Below are 17,969 nucleotides of genomic sequence, written 5' to 3' on the forward strand. Positions count from 1 at the left end.
GTTACAATTTCTCTCATTGTCCCTGATCACTCTATGCTTTCCTGAAATGCCATGTGTTCATCTGTCCTATGTGTACTTAGCATGGCTAAGACAGGACAGAATGAGCCAGACATAGCCTGTGTCACTGAATTGCTCCCCCATCAGGGAGGAGATAGACAGTAAATAAACAGGGATGCTCCATGCTGGCAGGAATCTTAGGAATAGGCAGGCATGTGCAGCAAGAGGCCAAAGAGAGGAAAGGGGAGGTTAATTTCCTTAGTAATGATTTGTAACCATTGCGGGAAGGGGGTTCTTCAGAAATAGGTGAAGCCATTTCTACCTTGTATCAAGGCAAATGAGTCCACTGATGTAGGATTTTAAAATGCATGTTGGATTCCCAAGATAGCCCCTTCCATTCCTGCCCGAGCCACTCAGGTCCAGGATGTCTGCCCTTGCCAATGCCATTGTCACATTCTTCCTGTAGCTATCTTGGGCTCTTCCTTATTTCCTTTAGGTCTTTACCAAATGTCTTACTGAGACTTCTCTCCTTCCTTTACTTGCCTGTCTGAACTGTTCACTCCCCAACAGTATTTCCTAGCCCTTCCAAGCCATAGTTTGTTCCCTTGTCACTTCTCATCTGTCATGTTCCTTGTCTGCATCCCCTTCTGTGCTATAAGATCTTCCTGGACTGGGCTGTTTTTTTTTTCCATATTGTTCCCTTTTGTATCCCCAGAGCCCGAAGCAGTGTCTGACACATTATAAATGCTAAATAATTTTTTATTTATTAAGAGAACTGATTTTTTTAAAAAAATGTAGCAAGTGGTTGAATGTAGTTAATGCTATTGCCCTACAAATTAGGGAATATGTGAAAAAATAATAATAATACATTTTGCAACTAAAATCATGTGGTATTTCTGAAACCCTCTAAGTTTTCTAAAAGTTATCTTCCCATCTCCTAAGTGCTGGGCCTTATTACCATCTAGAAACATAACTTGTTATATAAATGGCTGGTGCAGTTTTTATATATAATCACAGCTGCAGCACAGAACTGGGTGAATTGACCCTCAGGTATTTCAACTCCTGTTGTGTGGTCATTTCTGATGGCATCCTGAGTGTCGCGTAGCTGTGTGAAAGCCGTGTCGTTTTTATTCAGTGGGTCCTTTCAGTCTTGCATTTTATGCAGTCGCTCTGCGTGTTCCGGTAATTCACAGAGCTGGCAATTTGTTGGTGTGATTAGGGCAGTGCGGCAATTCTCAGATGTATTTAATAGGCAATCTCTTGCTTTTTATGTTCACAGAAAAGGTGGTGCTCAAACCTAATGATGTTTCGGTATTTACGACGCTCACCATTAATGGACGCCTGTTTGCTTGCCCGCGAGAGCAATTCGATTCCCTGGTAGGTGTGGATGGCCTCCTTGGAGCCACATCTGCAATCAGAACAGCCTGTCTGGAGCTTCCTTTTACGGTCACATTGAACCTGGGTGCTAAAATATCTTGAAGGCTTCTTGGTTTGTTCTATACTGAGGCCTGTTGGGAAAGCCTCAGGTCTCTGTTTGGGATGCACTGAGCTTTAGATTTTTGTTTGTGGAAATTAGCTGAGCAGCCATTCTGGGGGCAGAATGCAGCTTTCTGTACTCCTCATTGTCATTCACTTCATTTAAATGTCCTCGATGTGAATATTAATGTTAAAAATCCTAATACTTAGACCAGGATGAAAATAATCTTTGTTAAGAGCAAGATGTTGCTAATTGTAAGACTTAGATTGCCACTTAGAGGGATGTAGAAATGCACTGTGGCAAAACCACCCTCGACGTAAGAGAAATGCTCTTTCCTGAAAGTGTTCTCTCTGCCTTGTAGGGAATGCCAGAAGCCAGAACCCTTCCCTAAGTCTTCAAAACATTTGTTCCCAGCCACACATAACTTTCCATGAACAAAACTGTGTGTTCATTTCTATTTATCCTATAAAAATTAGGCATGGGAATGAGTAGCTGTTAAAATATCTTAGAAAGTCTACAACACCAGTTCAGAGAGTTGAGAAACTAGTTTTCTGGACTTTGGACACACAGGGCTTTCCCTTCTAAGGGAAGGACTACATGAGAGGTAAACTGTATGGAATTTCAGGAAGATGTTTCAATACCCTAAGAGTACATAAACAGGTTTCAAGTTTAACCAAATCAGCTTTCTAGGTAACTCAAGAATCTTGGACTGGTGGTTTGACAGAGCACTTGCTTAGCATGTGTGAGGCTCTGGGTTCAATTCCCAGCACCAAAAAAGAAAAAAAAAAAATCTCCTCTTTGGAATTTTAGTGCTTATTTTTCCTGATTATGATCCTGATTTCTGATTTGGGGAAAGTCATTTTTACAGTATCATGTATTTCTTTGAAGAACTTCACAAACATGGGATTTATCCATCCTGAACCTTACTGACCACTCCACTTTCCTCAGCCATCAGCACCAGAAGATCAGAATCAGCTCATGTGCTTTTCCTCTGCATTCATGGAATTTTTTTTTTTTTTTTTTTTTTGTGGTGCTGGGGATTGAACCTAGGACCTTGTGCATGTGAAGCAAGCACTCTACCAACAGCTATAGCCCCAGCAGCACCTTCATTGTTTCTTAATAAATATCTCCTAACACTGAGGGATAGGAAAAAATGTCACAAATGAGTCGCACTTCCTCTCCTGGAAATGAAAGCCGGTCTCACTGGGGCCCTATGGAAGATGCTGTGTGACATGTTTACCTTGCAGTGTGCAAGGGCCTCTCTTGCCAACTGGCTCTTGGCTGCAGAGACAAACGATGTGGGGGATAGACAGACACGTGGACTGTCTCCAGCTCCCTGTGGGGCAGATACTAAACTTTTTAAGCCTCTGTTTATTTGCACACAATCCTGCAGCTTTCCAAGTTCTTAGTCCTTGCTTATCTTCCATTTTAAGTCCTGAGTAGGTGAAAGGAATGTACTTTGCCACAAGCACCGTGGACAGGAACTTCTTCCCTGAGGGTGCTCTGCTGTTCACTGCGCTCACAGTAGGGAACCTTACTGGCCACTTTGCCAGAGCCCTGGGGTTCCTTTTCTAGCTTGCTGAAGTTTTCCTTGGAGGACAATATTTCTAGGAAGAGTTATGTAGGGGATGACTCCACAGTACAGAATGTCGTCCAAACCCTTTGATCTATCAACACATACTTACAAAGTGTCTGCTCTGTGCTCAGAGCTGTGCTAGCTTCTGTGTCCAAGAGGACAAGTGCCCCAGCACTTCTGTCTTTAGGACAGTTAACAGTCAAATTAGGGAGAGGAGACGGACGAACCCATGGAGCCTGAAGAGAATAAGTGTTAGTGTTAAATTGTGTTATCGAAAATTAAGAAGTGTGTTGGCATCTAGCCTAGTGGTTAAGGGCTTGGACTCTGGAGCTTTCCTTTCTGGACTTCTTATGTAAGTATAAATGTAGTACAAAGCAGATTATAATAAATCCCACTATGCTGTCATTTTGTTCTGCTTTTGATCCATCCACTGCTTCCTTAGATTTTTGTACCAACTATATCATCACAGCCATTGTGGATGATTCTGGCGCTGGGATGATCTCAAAGAAGGCTCCATCATGGTCCATGTACCTCAGAGAGCTCACAGTGTAACCAGTTGGAATCCAATGTAGTAAATGTCATCACAGAGCTCCACACAGTCTGTGTAGTGCAGACCCTGACGGAAGCTCTGCTGTGCCTCATGTAGGAAGCCTCCACAGGAATATCTATGAGAAATTGGCCCACTGAGATGCTTCCCAAAGAGCCCAGGGTCAGCCTGAAAATTCCCCCACTCCTGAGAGAGAAGCAGCTTGCTGCTTGGAGCACCTTGTCAGTGAGCTCCGGAGGAAGGGGTCAGCTGCCTTTTGCCAAGAAAGAGGGCGACTTGGTGAACCCTGCCCACTCAAAGCAGAGAGTCTCCGGGGCTTTCTGTTACTCTGTGAAGGGAGACAGGGATGACAGACCAGCATCCATGACCAAAAGACCTTGGCATCTTTCTAATTACTATAATCTGCTTGGGAGATGTTGGGTTAATTTATCCTCTATAAAGCCTCAGGTGGAACCAGTGGGCAGCCAGGTAAACTGAGTCTCTGCAACCTCAGGGAGAGGGCAAGCCCAAAGTGTGGGTGCTGTACACAGAAGTAGAGGTACTGAGTTCACAGCAGCAGCTGCAGGAGGGGAAGGAGAATGTGGAGAGCCAGTCTCACCTGAAAGATGGTCCTAAGACCTGGAATTTAAACTCTTCCCTATCGTTTCTACCTAAGGCCTCCCCACCTTGGAAACCATTGACCTCATTGGCTTCCATGAACCATTTTTCCATCAGTTTCCAGTTGGTTCCCTGTTTTAGAACCTTGGAATCATTGTCCTGCCTTCCCGTTCCCTGTCCCCTGCATACAGTGAGTCAGGGACAACACTCCAGGTGTGCTGAACACACTTTCCTGAAAATTTGTATTGCAAATTTATATCCCTTCTGAAAAGTGAACTAATCTGGGAAAGGACCCCCTCTCTGCTGGTGTTTATATATTGCGTTTAAATCATTCCCACCAAAGCCTCTTAAGAAGCCTAGGGATTCAGACCCCAATTTACCAACTAAGGAATTATGGCCCAATGTACTAGAGCTAGAAACAGTCAAGAGATTAAGGGATCAGTCCAAGTCTCTGTAGTTACAGTGGGTTGATGTTTAGTCTGTTGCTCTCTAAAGCTGACACTCACCTGGTCTATGATCTCGTCTATTCCAATGTCTGAGTTATTAATCCATTCCTCAAAGGACTTTCTAAAAGCTGCTCAAGCTGTCCATTTTGTCCCCCTATGCTCTGTTCCTGCCAAGCAGTTCCCCTGATGACTTCCCCACCTCCATGCCTTCCTGGTCATCCTTCATCCTACAGTAAATCATCTAAATACTCAGGGAAAAGCTTGCTCTTCTAATCCAATGGAGTGGGTCTGCTATATCTTTCAAAGCCAAACTTCTTCCTCCAAGAACCTTTTCAAGCCACACATTCATTGCAAATATCCAGTAACTTTAAAAGTCTCATTCAGGTTTCCCCACCTGTTTATCTCTGTACCTGGGAGTCCTGTGTGTTTGTATTTCCATTTCTTTAGATGTGTAAATGAAGCTCAGCAGCTGAAGGTACCCATGTGCAGTGTTGTGCTTGCTAGTCAGGACTGACTCTTTTACACTGTGAATTTGATTGATGTTCTCTTAGGCTTTAGCCTCTTAGATGCAGGGACCACCTACCTACTGAACATTTAATTTCTTTAGTGTAGAGGTAATTTATAGAATATAGTGTTTTTGGTGATCATGATGAAGATGATAAAACATATAACATCAGTACTTCTGATATGAATATTGAATATACAAATATTGAATATATTAATATGGTTAGCATCATATTGGGAAATATTAATTCACTTTTGTTATTTTGTAATGTATCTACTGCCTCTTTCATATATAGATAGATATTAATGCATTGTATATACATTTCTTTTGTCTCTGTATCCTTTCTTTCTAAGGAAAAGAATTCTAGATCATTTTTCACAAAAGAAAAATGAGATAAGTAAGTAGATGGAAACTTTTGACCGAGGGTCTTCCAGAAAGTAGCAATTTGGTGTGTTAATTTGTAGCTCCAAACAGTACAACCCTGTGAATATCATTCTCAGTCTCCCAAATGCCAGGGGTTAGAGGAATGGGACATTGTATGTGACCTCAGCTCCCTGCACTCTCCACCTCGCTGCCCCAGGCAGTGTGTTAAAGATGGAGACACAGTGACTTGACCAGTCACCAGCAGCAGTAAGGAGCACTGTGGATAAAAGTCTAAAATTGCCCTGGCAGATCCCTTCGTAACAGCGTCTGTGGGAAATAGGAGGGAGAAAGTCTCCCAAAACTTCATCCATCTTTACTAGGGAAAGAGGAGAGTTTCTAGGGACCTCCCAGACCCAGCAATAAGAGAACCTCTTCAAGTCACCCTTCGCTGAATCTTATTTGCTGGGGTCCACATTTTTCAGTCGTGGAATGGCTTCTAAGGATGGTGGTACCATAGAGACAACACCAAAGCAAGTAGCATTAAGAGTAATGGCATCTTTCTCTTGAGTAAAAGTTTCAAGATATTCCTGGAAACATTTCCAGAATCCTTTGCCCTCAGAAAACCCCTGAAAATATTCAGCACTATGCTTTTGTCTGTTTTGAGATTCTGAGATATTTTTGCATTATCATCCACAGACTCCTTTACCAGAACAAGAAGGTCCAACTGTTGGAACAGTGGGAACCTTTGAACTGATGAGCTCCAAAGATTTAGCCTACCAGATGACAATTTATGATTGGGAACTCTTCAACTGTGTGCATGAGGTAAGGTGCCCAAGAGGGTGCATTAATAGATGCAATAGCGACTTTGAATGAAGCCCCCTGGCCTTGCTCAACTCTGTGTATTAACATGTGTTGCCATATGGAAGCCACATGACAGGTTTTTTTTTTCCATATTGTGTTTATAAATAATGCCTGTTATGAAGTCTTTAAATATTAAAGAAATTTTTTTATGGTGCTGCGTTACGTATGCTATGTCTTCCTAAGTCTATTAAGCCAGTAACACCTAGTTTATGTTTATGTATTTAACAGGCATCATAGAAGCCCTTCATATTTGCAGGGCATGTCGCATCCGGGTCAGTGATTGAATTCACATTTGCTGACCGATAGAACAAATTGGAGAAGCCAGGCTGGCTGGTGTTTTGATTTAAAAACAAATAAGTGAAATTGTTTTTCTTTCTGTTCTAGCTGGAGCTAATCTATCACACATTTGGAAGGCATAATTTTAAAAAGACCACAGCAAACTTGGATTTGTTCCTGAGGAGGTTTAATGAAATTCAGTTTTGGGTTGTCACTGAGATTTGCCTTTGTTCCCAGCTCAGCAAACGTGTTCAGCTCTTAAAAAAATTTATTAAGATTGCAGCCCAGTAAGTATCTTTAACTTGGGAAGAGAACAAAATCTCTGAGCTGTGTTTTCATTTGGTTTTCTTAGACTACACCTCAAAAGAGAAAAACAGAACAGAACATAGGAACTCCTTGTGCACAAGGACCAGCCATTAGGGGCTCACAAATAACTGAATTTTTGTAAAAGAAAAATGAATTTCTCCTAATTTTTATAATAATTGACATCCCTATATAAATTTGCATCGTTCAGCATTAATTATAGAATCAAAACTATGACCTTTTCTTTTTTTTTTTTTTTCTTTTCCTTTGTTCTGAACTACTCAGAATTTTTTTTATCTTCTTTGGTTCTTCCAAAGTTGCTTTGCACAAAGTCGAAGAGGCTCCTGAAATCAATGTCCAGCATGACACATTCTCACCAGGAGAGGGCAGTGGAGCATGCTAGTACAACAGCACATCCAGCTCAGCTAGAATAAAATCAGTAAAATGCATGAAGGCGAGCTAACCTGGTACAAGAAAATCATCTCCATAAACATCAGAAAAAGCAAACATCTTATAAATATTCTATTTAACAGCACTTCGTGGGAAACAATTTATTTACTGCAGGGGCCAGTTAGATTTCTCCCTGACATGAATTTAATCTTCCCTGGCTATTTAGATATGCCTGACAACCTCCTGTTTACTTCCATGTTTTTGGTATCACCACAGTGCTAAAAATAAAAAGCTAAATGTGGCCTGTGGCTGTGAGACTCCTCTCCTTTCTAAAAGCAGGGAGAACTCAAGCACAGGGAGGTTGGGAGAGCAAATGACCCCAGCCAGGCAATTTTCTTGAGCCAAATAGTTGAGATCCCATACGGTGTCTGATTCCCAGGGCTAAACAAAGACATAAAGGCTGCTCGATATTTTATAGACAGCAGCTTGCCAAGTGCCTTGAATTATTTTGCCAGAAATTCAAGGGTTTGACAAAATACCGGATCCCTTGGATTCAAATTCTGCTATCTCTTCATTTGGAAAAGCTGGCTGTTTGAAGAAAATGATTTGGTAAAACGTTGCATATGCATTTCTGGTTCAGAACATAGCCACACTCCCCAGGAGCGTGAACAGCCTCATTGCAAAGAACAAATGCCTTCACGTGTTTGGAATGAGTGGATTATGGAAACTGTGACAATGTGTGCTTTCCCATCATGAGGAGCACATTCTCTCTCACCTCAGCCTGGCAATGTCAAATGCAGCAAGGGAAAGAGTCAGTCTGTACACAAATGTGAGGATGCAGAAAACCCTTTGGTGCTCAATCCTGTTATTTTACAGAGGCAAAAAAGAAGAACCCCTCAAAAAAAAACCAAGAATCTTTTTGTTTTGCATGATTTTTCCTTTCTTACCCTGCTTCCTTCTGACTGTGAGTGAGTGGGTGGACCCGGCCTTCAGTGTACATTACTTAACCATTATTAAGCCCTGTGCTGAGCTTGCTGTCCTATAATGGAGCTGTTCACAGCCCAGTTGGAGAAGATTGTAGACTTTCATTGCTCTAAGATCTGCAAGAATGAGATGGAAACCTGGTGGTAGTCGTGTCTGTCCTACTTGATGTTTTTAGAGAACCACAACATATTCGATTCAAGCTTTGTCCTGTCCAGAACTTTGTGAAGTTGGAGAGGGGAGGCAGGTGGTGGTTTCCTTTGATTCCTAAAGGAAACTTAGGTGTGGAGAAATCTTGTGACATACCATGGGTGATGAAGTCACCACAGGTCTACAACCCAGCATTTATTCTTTCAAGATCAGACACAAGACAAAGGCAAATACAAATAACTGCACTCTCTGCCTTCAGTCCTGGTGTCTCCCAAATAACTTGGAAGCCACTACCCCAGCACCATGAGACCTTGCTGGCCTTCTCATGAAACAGACACATTCTAGCTGCTTTGGAATATTCATTCCCATTTCCATTCAGACCATTGAAGAATTACTGTTGCTACCTTTGCAAGAAGAAACTAGGTAGCAAATGCAATCATTTACTTGCCTTTTATAAAAATGTTCATTCAAACAGGATCTAACTAGGAACTAGTAAACTTAGATAGCCACATTGATTTAAGGTGAAGGTTTTGTGCATATTGCAAAAATGAATTCTTTCCCTTTTCAGGGACCTTGTATGAAGAAGTTGAGATTCCTTTTTTTTTTTTTTTTTTGGTAATTAAACCAAGTGCCTGGCCTAGATATCACCATTTTAATAAGAATTTCTGGACTTGTTCCACATGTTTCCTCCCCAAGTATATATTCTTAAAAGCTAATAGTAGCACAAGTACAGATTTAAAATGCTCAGCTTTTTTGATGTCAGGAAAAGGTTCACCTGTCATCAATTGTTTAGGTCACTTCTCACATTCATACTTCTGATATTTATTCCTTTGGGATCATGCCTTAAAACTTGGTAGTTTTCAACACATGAGAAGCATTTGCATGGCAGGTGGAAGGCAGGGGGCTGCAGCATTATGGCTTCTTAGCCCCACTCCAGCTACCAGGGAAGGTGTCCATCCTCAGGCTAAAGGTCTGGAAGTCTCCAAGGACATTTTCCTTTTTTGCTTCCTGTCCCCTAGGATGTTTTCCTCAGGTCTTTCATGACATTTAGCAAATTTGAAATTATAACAACTTCCAGGGGAAGTGTCTTCAAATTACTTCTCAAAACTCATACCTCATTGGCCAAAACCATCAACTTCCTGAAATGACAGGGAGAAATCAAACAGCAGAATGCGGTTACCCAAGTGGAACTTACACAGTGCACCAAATCTATTATTGCTCATTCACATAAAGGAATCCTAAAGAATATTGATTACTATCAGAAATAGAACTCTAATTTTTTTTTATTCTGACCAAAAAATGTCATTTTACTCAAACTCATCTCTCTTGTGTTTCAGCTGTAAGGAATACAGAAATCTGAATTCCTTTTTTGCCATCGTCATGGGACTAAGTAATGTTGCCGTTAGCCGCTTGGCACTAACGTGGGAGGTAAGCTTCAACTGAGATCCAGCTGTGACTTTTGCCTTAAGAATGAAAACACAGGGCTGTGGTTGTGGCTCAGTGGTAGAGCGCTTGCCTTACATGTGGGGGGTACTGGGTTCCATCCTCAGCACCACATGAATAAATAAAATAAAGGTATTGTGTCCATCTACAACTAAAAATTTTTTAAAAAAAGAATAAAAATGCAGACTCACCAATGGGCTTTTTTTCTAGAAATATCACTCACTCTGGTATAGTAATGTAAAAGTTGGGACCTTTGGAGGGAGATGGCCTGTCTCCTTTTTCCAGTTGCGACAGAATGAGACTTTAAAAAGATATCATCCTTTTCTCTGTGGGAAAGGGCATGGGAGAATCTCAGCTTCCTGATCAACACAATGTAAATAATAAGAAGTCCAGTTCATAGGTATAACATGAAGGAACACCATTTGCTTAGAGGACTTGCAAAGGTTTTGCCATAGATTCCATTGTTCTCTGAGAAGTCTGCTTATTGCTTTTGTCCCAAGTCTTACCTATGACTGAAGGAGGAGAAAAGATCCATGTTTAGCCAAGTCATCATTTTGCTCCTGGGAGAAACAGCTCAGAGGCCAACTACTTAGAGTGGCAGAGCACTAAGCATCTCTTAACCACCTGGCAGACTTCTCTCTCTGTAGAGGAGCAACAATTGACTAGGATTCTGTTTGGGGCAAAAGTTATGCAGGTGTGCCATGAATTTCTATAGCAAACAGGATGAGTGGTTTGTTGATATTTGGTTGTTCAAAAATATCTTCATTTATCATGAGCTTAGTGCTCAAAATGTGCTTGACCTCTTACATGTGACATACAGTTGAAAGGAACACTCATCTCCAATAGAACATACACACAAAAATAGATTCTTACTAAAAATAAAAAAAAAGTATGGGAGACACAAAAAGAGGGCAAGGAGTCTATAATAGACTCAATTTGCAATGGTGCTTAAAGACAGCTGTCTGCGTCTCTAAATGTTTCCTTTGAAATTACTTTCCTCCCCATTTCCTTCTTGAAACTATTTTCTTTCTCTGTCCCTCCTAAATGTTTCCATTGTTTATAGGGCAGGTCCTCACAAGTCCTTCTGTCTTGGGTTTCTCTTAAAATTCCAGGCAGATGCAGCACACAGCAGCTCATGCCCTGAATATAGGAATGAGGGAATTGGTGAGGCCTGCATGCCACGCAGCTGTATCATCTTCCAGCTAGCAAAAGGACAGAGCTAGAGCCGCCAACAAATCTAAGCAATGAAGCCATTGCGCACCGCCCCTGTCTTATAGCCCAAGGCTCTTTGGGATCTTTAGAGACCTAGGGTTCCCCTCAGATAGTTTGTTCTCCCCAGCCTGTCTTCCCCAATCTACTTCCAGCTTCTAATCCCTGCAAGGAGTCCAAAGGAGTTGATTGGGAAAAATAAAAGAGGCATAAAGCCTCATGGGGGTCCAGAGAGGCCTGGTGGAGGTGCCACATAATAGCAGAGAGTAAGACCATAGCATGTGGGAAACACTAACTGAGTCCCTCTCCTGCTCGGAAAAGAAAAACCGGAGGCCTCTGGGGAGGGTGCAGCCAGCAAAAGAACAGAACTAATTGGCCAGTCCATGGTCGGCAAAAGGAGATAGTTAATTGGCTAGTCCTCTAGTTTCCACCAGGGATAGGAGTACTTTGTGTCTCTGAGCTTCTATTTTCATCATTGTGTGTCACTGACAAGAGAAGATGAGGCTTTCATCATTCATAAACCTTTCTTTTTAAGGTGAAATGTAATTGTGTAGTCCGATAGGAAGAGCTTTCATTCACGAGCATCTTTGATTTGGGTTGATCTCCCTGTATTTTGTGAGAACGTCCCAAGGGCTTCCCAGACAACTCCAGTGCGTAGGTGATGGCCATTCGAGCCATGTGAGGAGCAGCCCCTCACCCCCAGGAGCTCCAGCAGGTGTGCGAAACACTGGAAGAACAACACAGGGAGTAGAGCTAAGCCACATGGTGGAGGGAAGGGAGGGGTTCCCAGCAGAGAGCAAAGAGAGTCCCAGATGAAGCCAGTGAGATGATCATCTGCAGTAGGGTGTCGCAGCCTGAGCTTTATTGACAGTCTGAGCAGGACACATCCTCATCATGGAGCATTGTCCTGCACACCATAGGATGCTCAGCAGCCTCCCTGGCCTCTACCCACTTGATTTCAATAACATTTCTCAGCACACTTCTCCCCAGTTGTGACAACAAAAATTGCAGACATTACTGCATATCCCCTGGGTTGGCAAAATTGCCCTTGTAGAGTTACTGCTGTTGAAGCTCAGAGTGTGGATAAATAATAGTATTGAAAAACCACAAAATGTTATATTAGCACGTGTCCTATATCCTTGAACCTAAAAGCCAGCTAAGTAAAGAAAGAACAAGAATGACAGAGGTCTAACCCAAAATGGACTATATACACAGACATTTGGGTCTAATCAGAAAAGGTCCAATTTTTTTTTTTTTTTTTTTTTGGTACCATGGATTGAACCCAGAGGTGCTTAACCATTGAACCACATCCCCACACTTTTTGGATATTTTATTTAAAGACAGGGTCTCACTAAGTTGCTTTGGGCCTTGCTAACTTGCTAAGGCTGGCTTTGAAATTGCAATTCTCCTGCCTCAGCCTCCTGAGCCTCTGGGATTACCGGCATGTGCCACTGCACCTGACAAAAAGTTCTAATGTTAAGAATGTCCCAATCATTCAACATGATGATTGGGATACTTTGCACAAGATCCTAGCACCCCTCCATGCCCATGCAGTTTTTAGGCCTCTAAATAACCCAAGTAACGACATCAGGTTTTCTTGAAACCAAACTTAAAAATTGATACCAGGAAAATGAGTTTGGACTGTATGAAATAAAATAAGATTTTTACAGATGTTTAAATGCGACTATAACAAACTGATTTGGACACAAGAGAGGAAGAGAGGAGAGAAGCTTTCTGAGGATTGTGGAGGCCTGACTGGTGAATGTTTTGAAGGTAGATTTTGCTGGGCAGAGCAGAGCTGAGTTAGGAATCTCTGGGCCCAGGACTTGTCCGTGCTTCCCGACTCTGCGTGGGGAACATGTCAGGCTGCTCCATCTTGGTTTGGCTCTGTTCAAAGACAAAAGTCCAGCTTTACTAAAAACCCAGGACCCAAGCAAAGCAGGAGCCAATGAGCTGAAAGACGATCCGGTATTGATGAACTGGTTAGATCTGCAGGTACAGTGGATGGTATTGAGTCTCAGGCCAACCAATAAACAGGAGAAATCAACATATTGATAGAGCTATCAATTTTATGTTTTAGCAAAGCAGAGAAATCACATGGAAGAAATGTCCATGTGGAAAAGCATAGAGCATAGAAGAGATGAGATAGGAAAGCAGAGAGGTGATGTGAATTCCAGCAGCACTGATGACAACCAGCTGCGTGACTTTGTCCAGTCATCTTAACTGAGGCCTAATTTCTTCCACCTGTAAAACTCAGGCTTAAGTTAGTCAGATGAATATTTATTGAGCACCTTCTATGTAACCTTCACTCCCCTAGGCACTGAGGGAATAGCAGTAACAAAACTGGTAAAGGTCCTGTTGTCACGTAGTTTGCTTTGTAAAGGAGGAGTGTTGAGCCGTTTCTAAATCTCTTTTGATCCTAATATTCTCTGGTCTAAATTTATGATTGTGAGAATCAGAGAGTTTTAAAAAGGGAATGAGGGGTCCAGGTCACTTATATGAATTTGGGAAATGCAGTTCTCTTTATGAATCATTCAGTTCAGAAAATATTATAAAAGAATGCTGGGCACAATCGCACATGCCTGTAGTCCCAGCAACTCAAGAGGCTGAGGCAGGAGGATTTCAAGTTTGAACCAGCCTTAGCAATTTAGCAAGGCCCTCTGCAACTTAACAAAACCCTGCCTAAAAAATTAAAAAGAACTGGGAAAAGGGCTGGGGTTGTGGCTCAGCAGTAGAGCGCTTGCCTCGCACGTGTGGGACCCTGGGTTCGATCCTCAGCACCACATAATATAAATAAGTGAAATAAAGGTATTGTGTCCAACTACAACTAAAAAATAAATATTAAAAAAAAAAAAGAACTGGGAATGTGGCTCAGTGGTAAAGTACCTCTGGGTTTAATCCCCAGTACAAAAAAATAAAAAATATACACACACACACACACACACACACACACACATATGTATGTGTATATATGTATATATATACAAACACACACATATACACACAAACTAAAAGCAGTAGTACTATAGCATTTATAGTTACTTTTGGCTCAACTAAATTAAGACCTTGAAAAGTCAAGTTCTCTGTATTCCAGAAGATGATTCTCAAGTGATAGGAGAGATTATAAACTGCCCTGTCTCAGAGATATTTGATGAAGAGCCAAAAGAAATATGTTTCTCCTACCTAGAAATGGTAACACATGATACATATCTATATATTGAATCTGACATATTCTTCTGGCATTTTCATTTTATTAACAGAAACTGCCAAGCAAGTTCAAGAAGTTCTATGCAGAGTTTGAAAGTTTAATGGTAAGTGACAGTGGCTCCTTTATTCTGTTCACTGTCTGCATTAATCCAATTTCTGATTAACTGAATTGAAGTTCTCATTTCGGAAATTTTATCTGTCCTTGTATGACTTTAAGAAGTTTATGATCCCTTTTAGTGCTGCTAAAACAAGCATGTCTGACTAATGAATGGCACCCTCAGGAACTAACTTAAAGAGGACTTATGTCCCACATAAGGTCAATTTGTGTAACTAAGAAAAGCAATGTAATGGGGTCCTTTCCATCCAGCTCAGGTTGGCTATGGATTGGACGCTGCATATCTCTTGACTTGCCAAAATTATTTTTCCCCATTGGCTGGGAGGTGTTAACAGAAAGAAAAAGAGTGAGTGGGACTTGCTAGGAGCCATGGGATGGTTTCATGGGGCAAGTCAGAACCTGCAGGCAGGTAAGCAGGTAGAGGGAGCCTTGAGCCAACCTCCCAGGGAGGAGGCAGGGCTTCAGGGGAAGGGAACTCTCCAAGTTTTACTGGTTTCATATTTACTTTTTTTAAAATTAAATTATTTATTTATTCTCATTTGTTATGCATGATGACAGAATGCAATTCATTTCATATTACACATATAGAGCACAATTTTTCAATTCACTGATTATACACAAGGTATTTTCACACCATTCGTGTCTTCATACATGTACCTAGGGTAATAGATGTCTAACTCATTCTGCCATCATTCCTACCCCCTTGCCCACTTCCTTCTCCTCCCTCCCCTTTGCCCTATCTAAAGTTCCTCCATTCCTCCCATACTCCCCCCCACCCCATGGCCATTATGAATCAGCATCCTCATTTCAAAGAAAACATTTGGCCTTTGGTTTTTTAGAATTGGCTTACTTCACTTAGCATTATATTCTCCAACTCCATCCATTTACCTATAAATGCCATGATTTTATTCTCTTTTAATGCTGAGTAATGTTCCATTGTGTATATATACCAATGTTTCCCTATCTATCTACTGAAGGGCATCTGGATTGGTTCCACAATTTAGCTATTGTGAATTGTGCTGCTATAAACATTGATATGGCTATGTCCCTATAGTATGCTGTTTATAAGTCTTTTGGGTATAAACCAAGTAGTGGGATAATTGGGTCAAATGATGGTTCCAGTCCAAGTTTTCCAAGGAATCTCCATACTGCTTTCCAGATTGGCTGCACCAATTTGCAGTCCCACCAGCAATGTATGAGTGTGCCTTTTTCCCCACATCCTCACCAACACTTATTGTTGTTTGTATTATTTTTAAAAAATTATTTATTTATTCTAATTTTTCATACACCATGGCAAAATGCAATTCATTTCATATTACACATATAGAACACAAATTTTCAAGTCACTGATTGTACACAAATATTTTCACACCATTCATGTCTTCATACATGTACTAACTCATTGCCCCCTCCCTCCCCTTGGCCCTATCTAAAGTTCCTCCATTCCTCCCCTTAGCACCTTTAGGCAAATCACCCCTTCAAACCAGAATGGAAACAGAAAGCAAAATATTGTCCTGCCATATGTGAAGTTGTTTTAAAATGCAAATCAGTTTCTGTAACTAAGTCTACCTTTCTTTTGTAGCTACATTTGATTCAAAAATACCCAACTGTGGGATGACTGATGTGCTGGGAGTTAAAAGGGGCTATGTTGTATGTGTCACTCATTGACCAGCATCTCTTTGTCTCCTAAGGATCCTTCGAGAAACCACAGGGCTTACAGGCTGACAGCAGCTAAGCTGGAGCCCCCTCTCATCCCCTTCATGCCTCTACTCATTAAAGGTAATCCTAAAACATATGCAGACCAGGAGGTGGTGAGCCCTGGGGGAAGAAAGACAAGCAACATCTGATCAGATCCATCTCTTGGGGAAGTGTGATCCCATTCTTCCACCTCTTTGTCACCTCCTCTGAGCCCTGACTTTCAGAAGGGGTTGGAAGATGATTGGAAGAGCGGGGAATCTATGATTTGGAAGTATTGTTAGTGAAACAGAAGGTTAGTTTAGAAATTTTACTAATTTCAGGTAAAGTGATTTAGAAAGTTAAACACCTAACATAAAAGGAACTATTATCAGCCCTATTCTACTGCAGTGTTATGCAAATCCACCTGCATAATCTAATGGTGCTATTGTACTTTCTTAGTATGACATATTTCGGTTAGTGATTAGAATGTGACTTTTATTTCTTTACAGATATGACATTTACTCATGAGGGGAACAAGACGTTCATTGACAATCTAGTAAACTTTGAAAAAATGGTACGTGCAGTATTATAACTTTAACCACAATGTTTTTTTAAAATAAAATTTGCATTTGTACTAATAAAGGAAATAATTTCCATATACGCTGCCATGTTTAAAAAGGTAGTTACACATAAAGGAGTTTTGAAATACTTGGTTCAAATTGGCTACCTATTTTATTCTGTCAGTTCTCTTTTGTGAAATTGAATAGTATTTGTGCTGTGGCTCACAGCAGCAGCCAGCTTTTATGCTGTGCGTTTCTGTCCCTGGCTGCCTGTTGCTAAAATGCACAAATGTTCCAGTGACTTCTGTGTGGTTGTTTTGTTGTAAGGTTTGTGGAGCTAGACTGCCCCAGGATGCCTTTGAAATGTTTATCGGCAGAGCCTGACTTTAGTGCACTAGGTAAAAAGCAACTCTATACAGATCTTGATTATGGAGTATTAATCTAAGTGTGTCTTACCCATCCCAATAAAGTTCACTCAAGTTCAGAGAGGGAACTTGAGACTCTCTGTTAACAAGAAGAAGAAATTTTGGTAACAAATGAGGAACTGGCATATGCATATTCAGTATTTTCCAACCACCTTCCCATAATCAACCCTGCTCTCCCCCTCCAAAAAGTGTTGTCTGACATAGTTACTTTTTTTTTTAAAGAGAGAGAGAGAATTTTAATATTTATTTTTTAGTTTTCAGCAGACACAACATCTTTGTATGTGGTGCTGAGGATCGAACCCGGGCCACACACATGCCAGGCAAGCACGCTACCACTTGAGCCACATCCCCAGCCCCTGATATAGTTACTTTGCTATTTATTTTCTTATTTTTCATGAAGCAATAAAGCAGGTCACACCAAAACCTTTCTTTGGCTACACAGCACATGTTAGTAGAATGCTCCATTGTCTCTGAACCCTTTGGCGGCATACTGGATTTCCCCTGGCTTATGATTTACAGTGAGGATGTGGCACTGTAAGAAAAGCCCAAGACTTGGAGCTCAGGAGACATGAGGTTCAATACTCAGTCAACACTTCACTTTTCCATGGGGATCATGCCTGCTCCATCCATCTTTGGGTTATAGTAGCTCCATGATACATGAGTCTTCCTTTGAACCATAGAATTCTTATCAGAAAACTGCAATTCTAATTGTTTCTTGAAATTGAGCTAGTATAGGGCTGGGATTATAGCTCAGTTGTTAGAGTGCTTGCCTAGCATGCACAAGGCCCTAGGTTCAATCCCTAGCACCACAAAAAAAAAAAAAAAAAAAAAAAAAAAAAAAAAAAAAAAAAAAAAAAAAAAAAA

At 41.2% G+C, this 17,969-nt stretch overlaps 1 protein-coding gene across 14 annotated transcripts in view; it reads left to right on the top strand.

The window, feature by feature from the left end:
• The window catches only part of Rapgef4 (Rap guanine nucleotide exchange factor 4), a 281,593-nt gene that overhangs the window by 250,598 nt on the left and 13,026 nt on the right, over positions 1-17,969 (top strand). For all 14 annotated transcript variants that reach the window (XM_048812490.1, XM_048812492.1, XM_048812493.1 and 11 more), the window contains 7 exons: positions 1,277-1,374; positions 6,205-6,330; positions 6,754-6,932; positions 9,807-9,897; positions 14,382-14,432; positions 16,135-16,222; positions 16,630-16,694. In XM_048812490.1, the coding sequence (XP_048668447.1) occupies positions 1,277-1,374; positions 6,205-6,330; positions 6,754-6,932; positions 9,807-9,897; positions 14,382-14,432; positions 16,135-16,222; positions 16,630-16,694 (698 nt within the window). The remainder of the gene's footprint in view (positions 1-1,276; positions 1,375-6,204; positions 6,331-6,753; positions 6,933-9,806; positions 9,898-14,381; positions 14,433-16,134; positions 16,223-16,629; positions 16,695-17,969) is intronic.

Source organism: Marmota marmota, unplaced genomic scaffold, assembly GCF_001458135.2.
Source record: "Marmota marmota marmota unplaced genomic scaffold, marMar, whole genome shotgun sequence".
Taxonomy (NCBI): domain Eukaryota; kingdom Metazoa; phylum Chordata; class Mammalia; order Rodentia; family Sciuridae; genus Marmota; species Marmota marmota.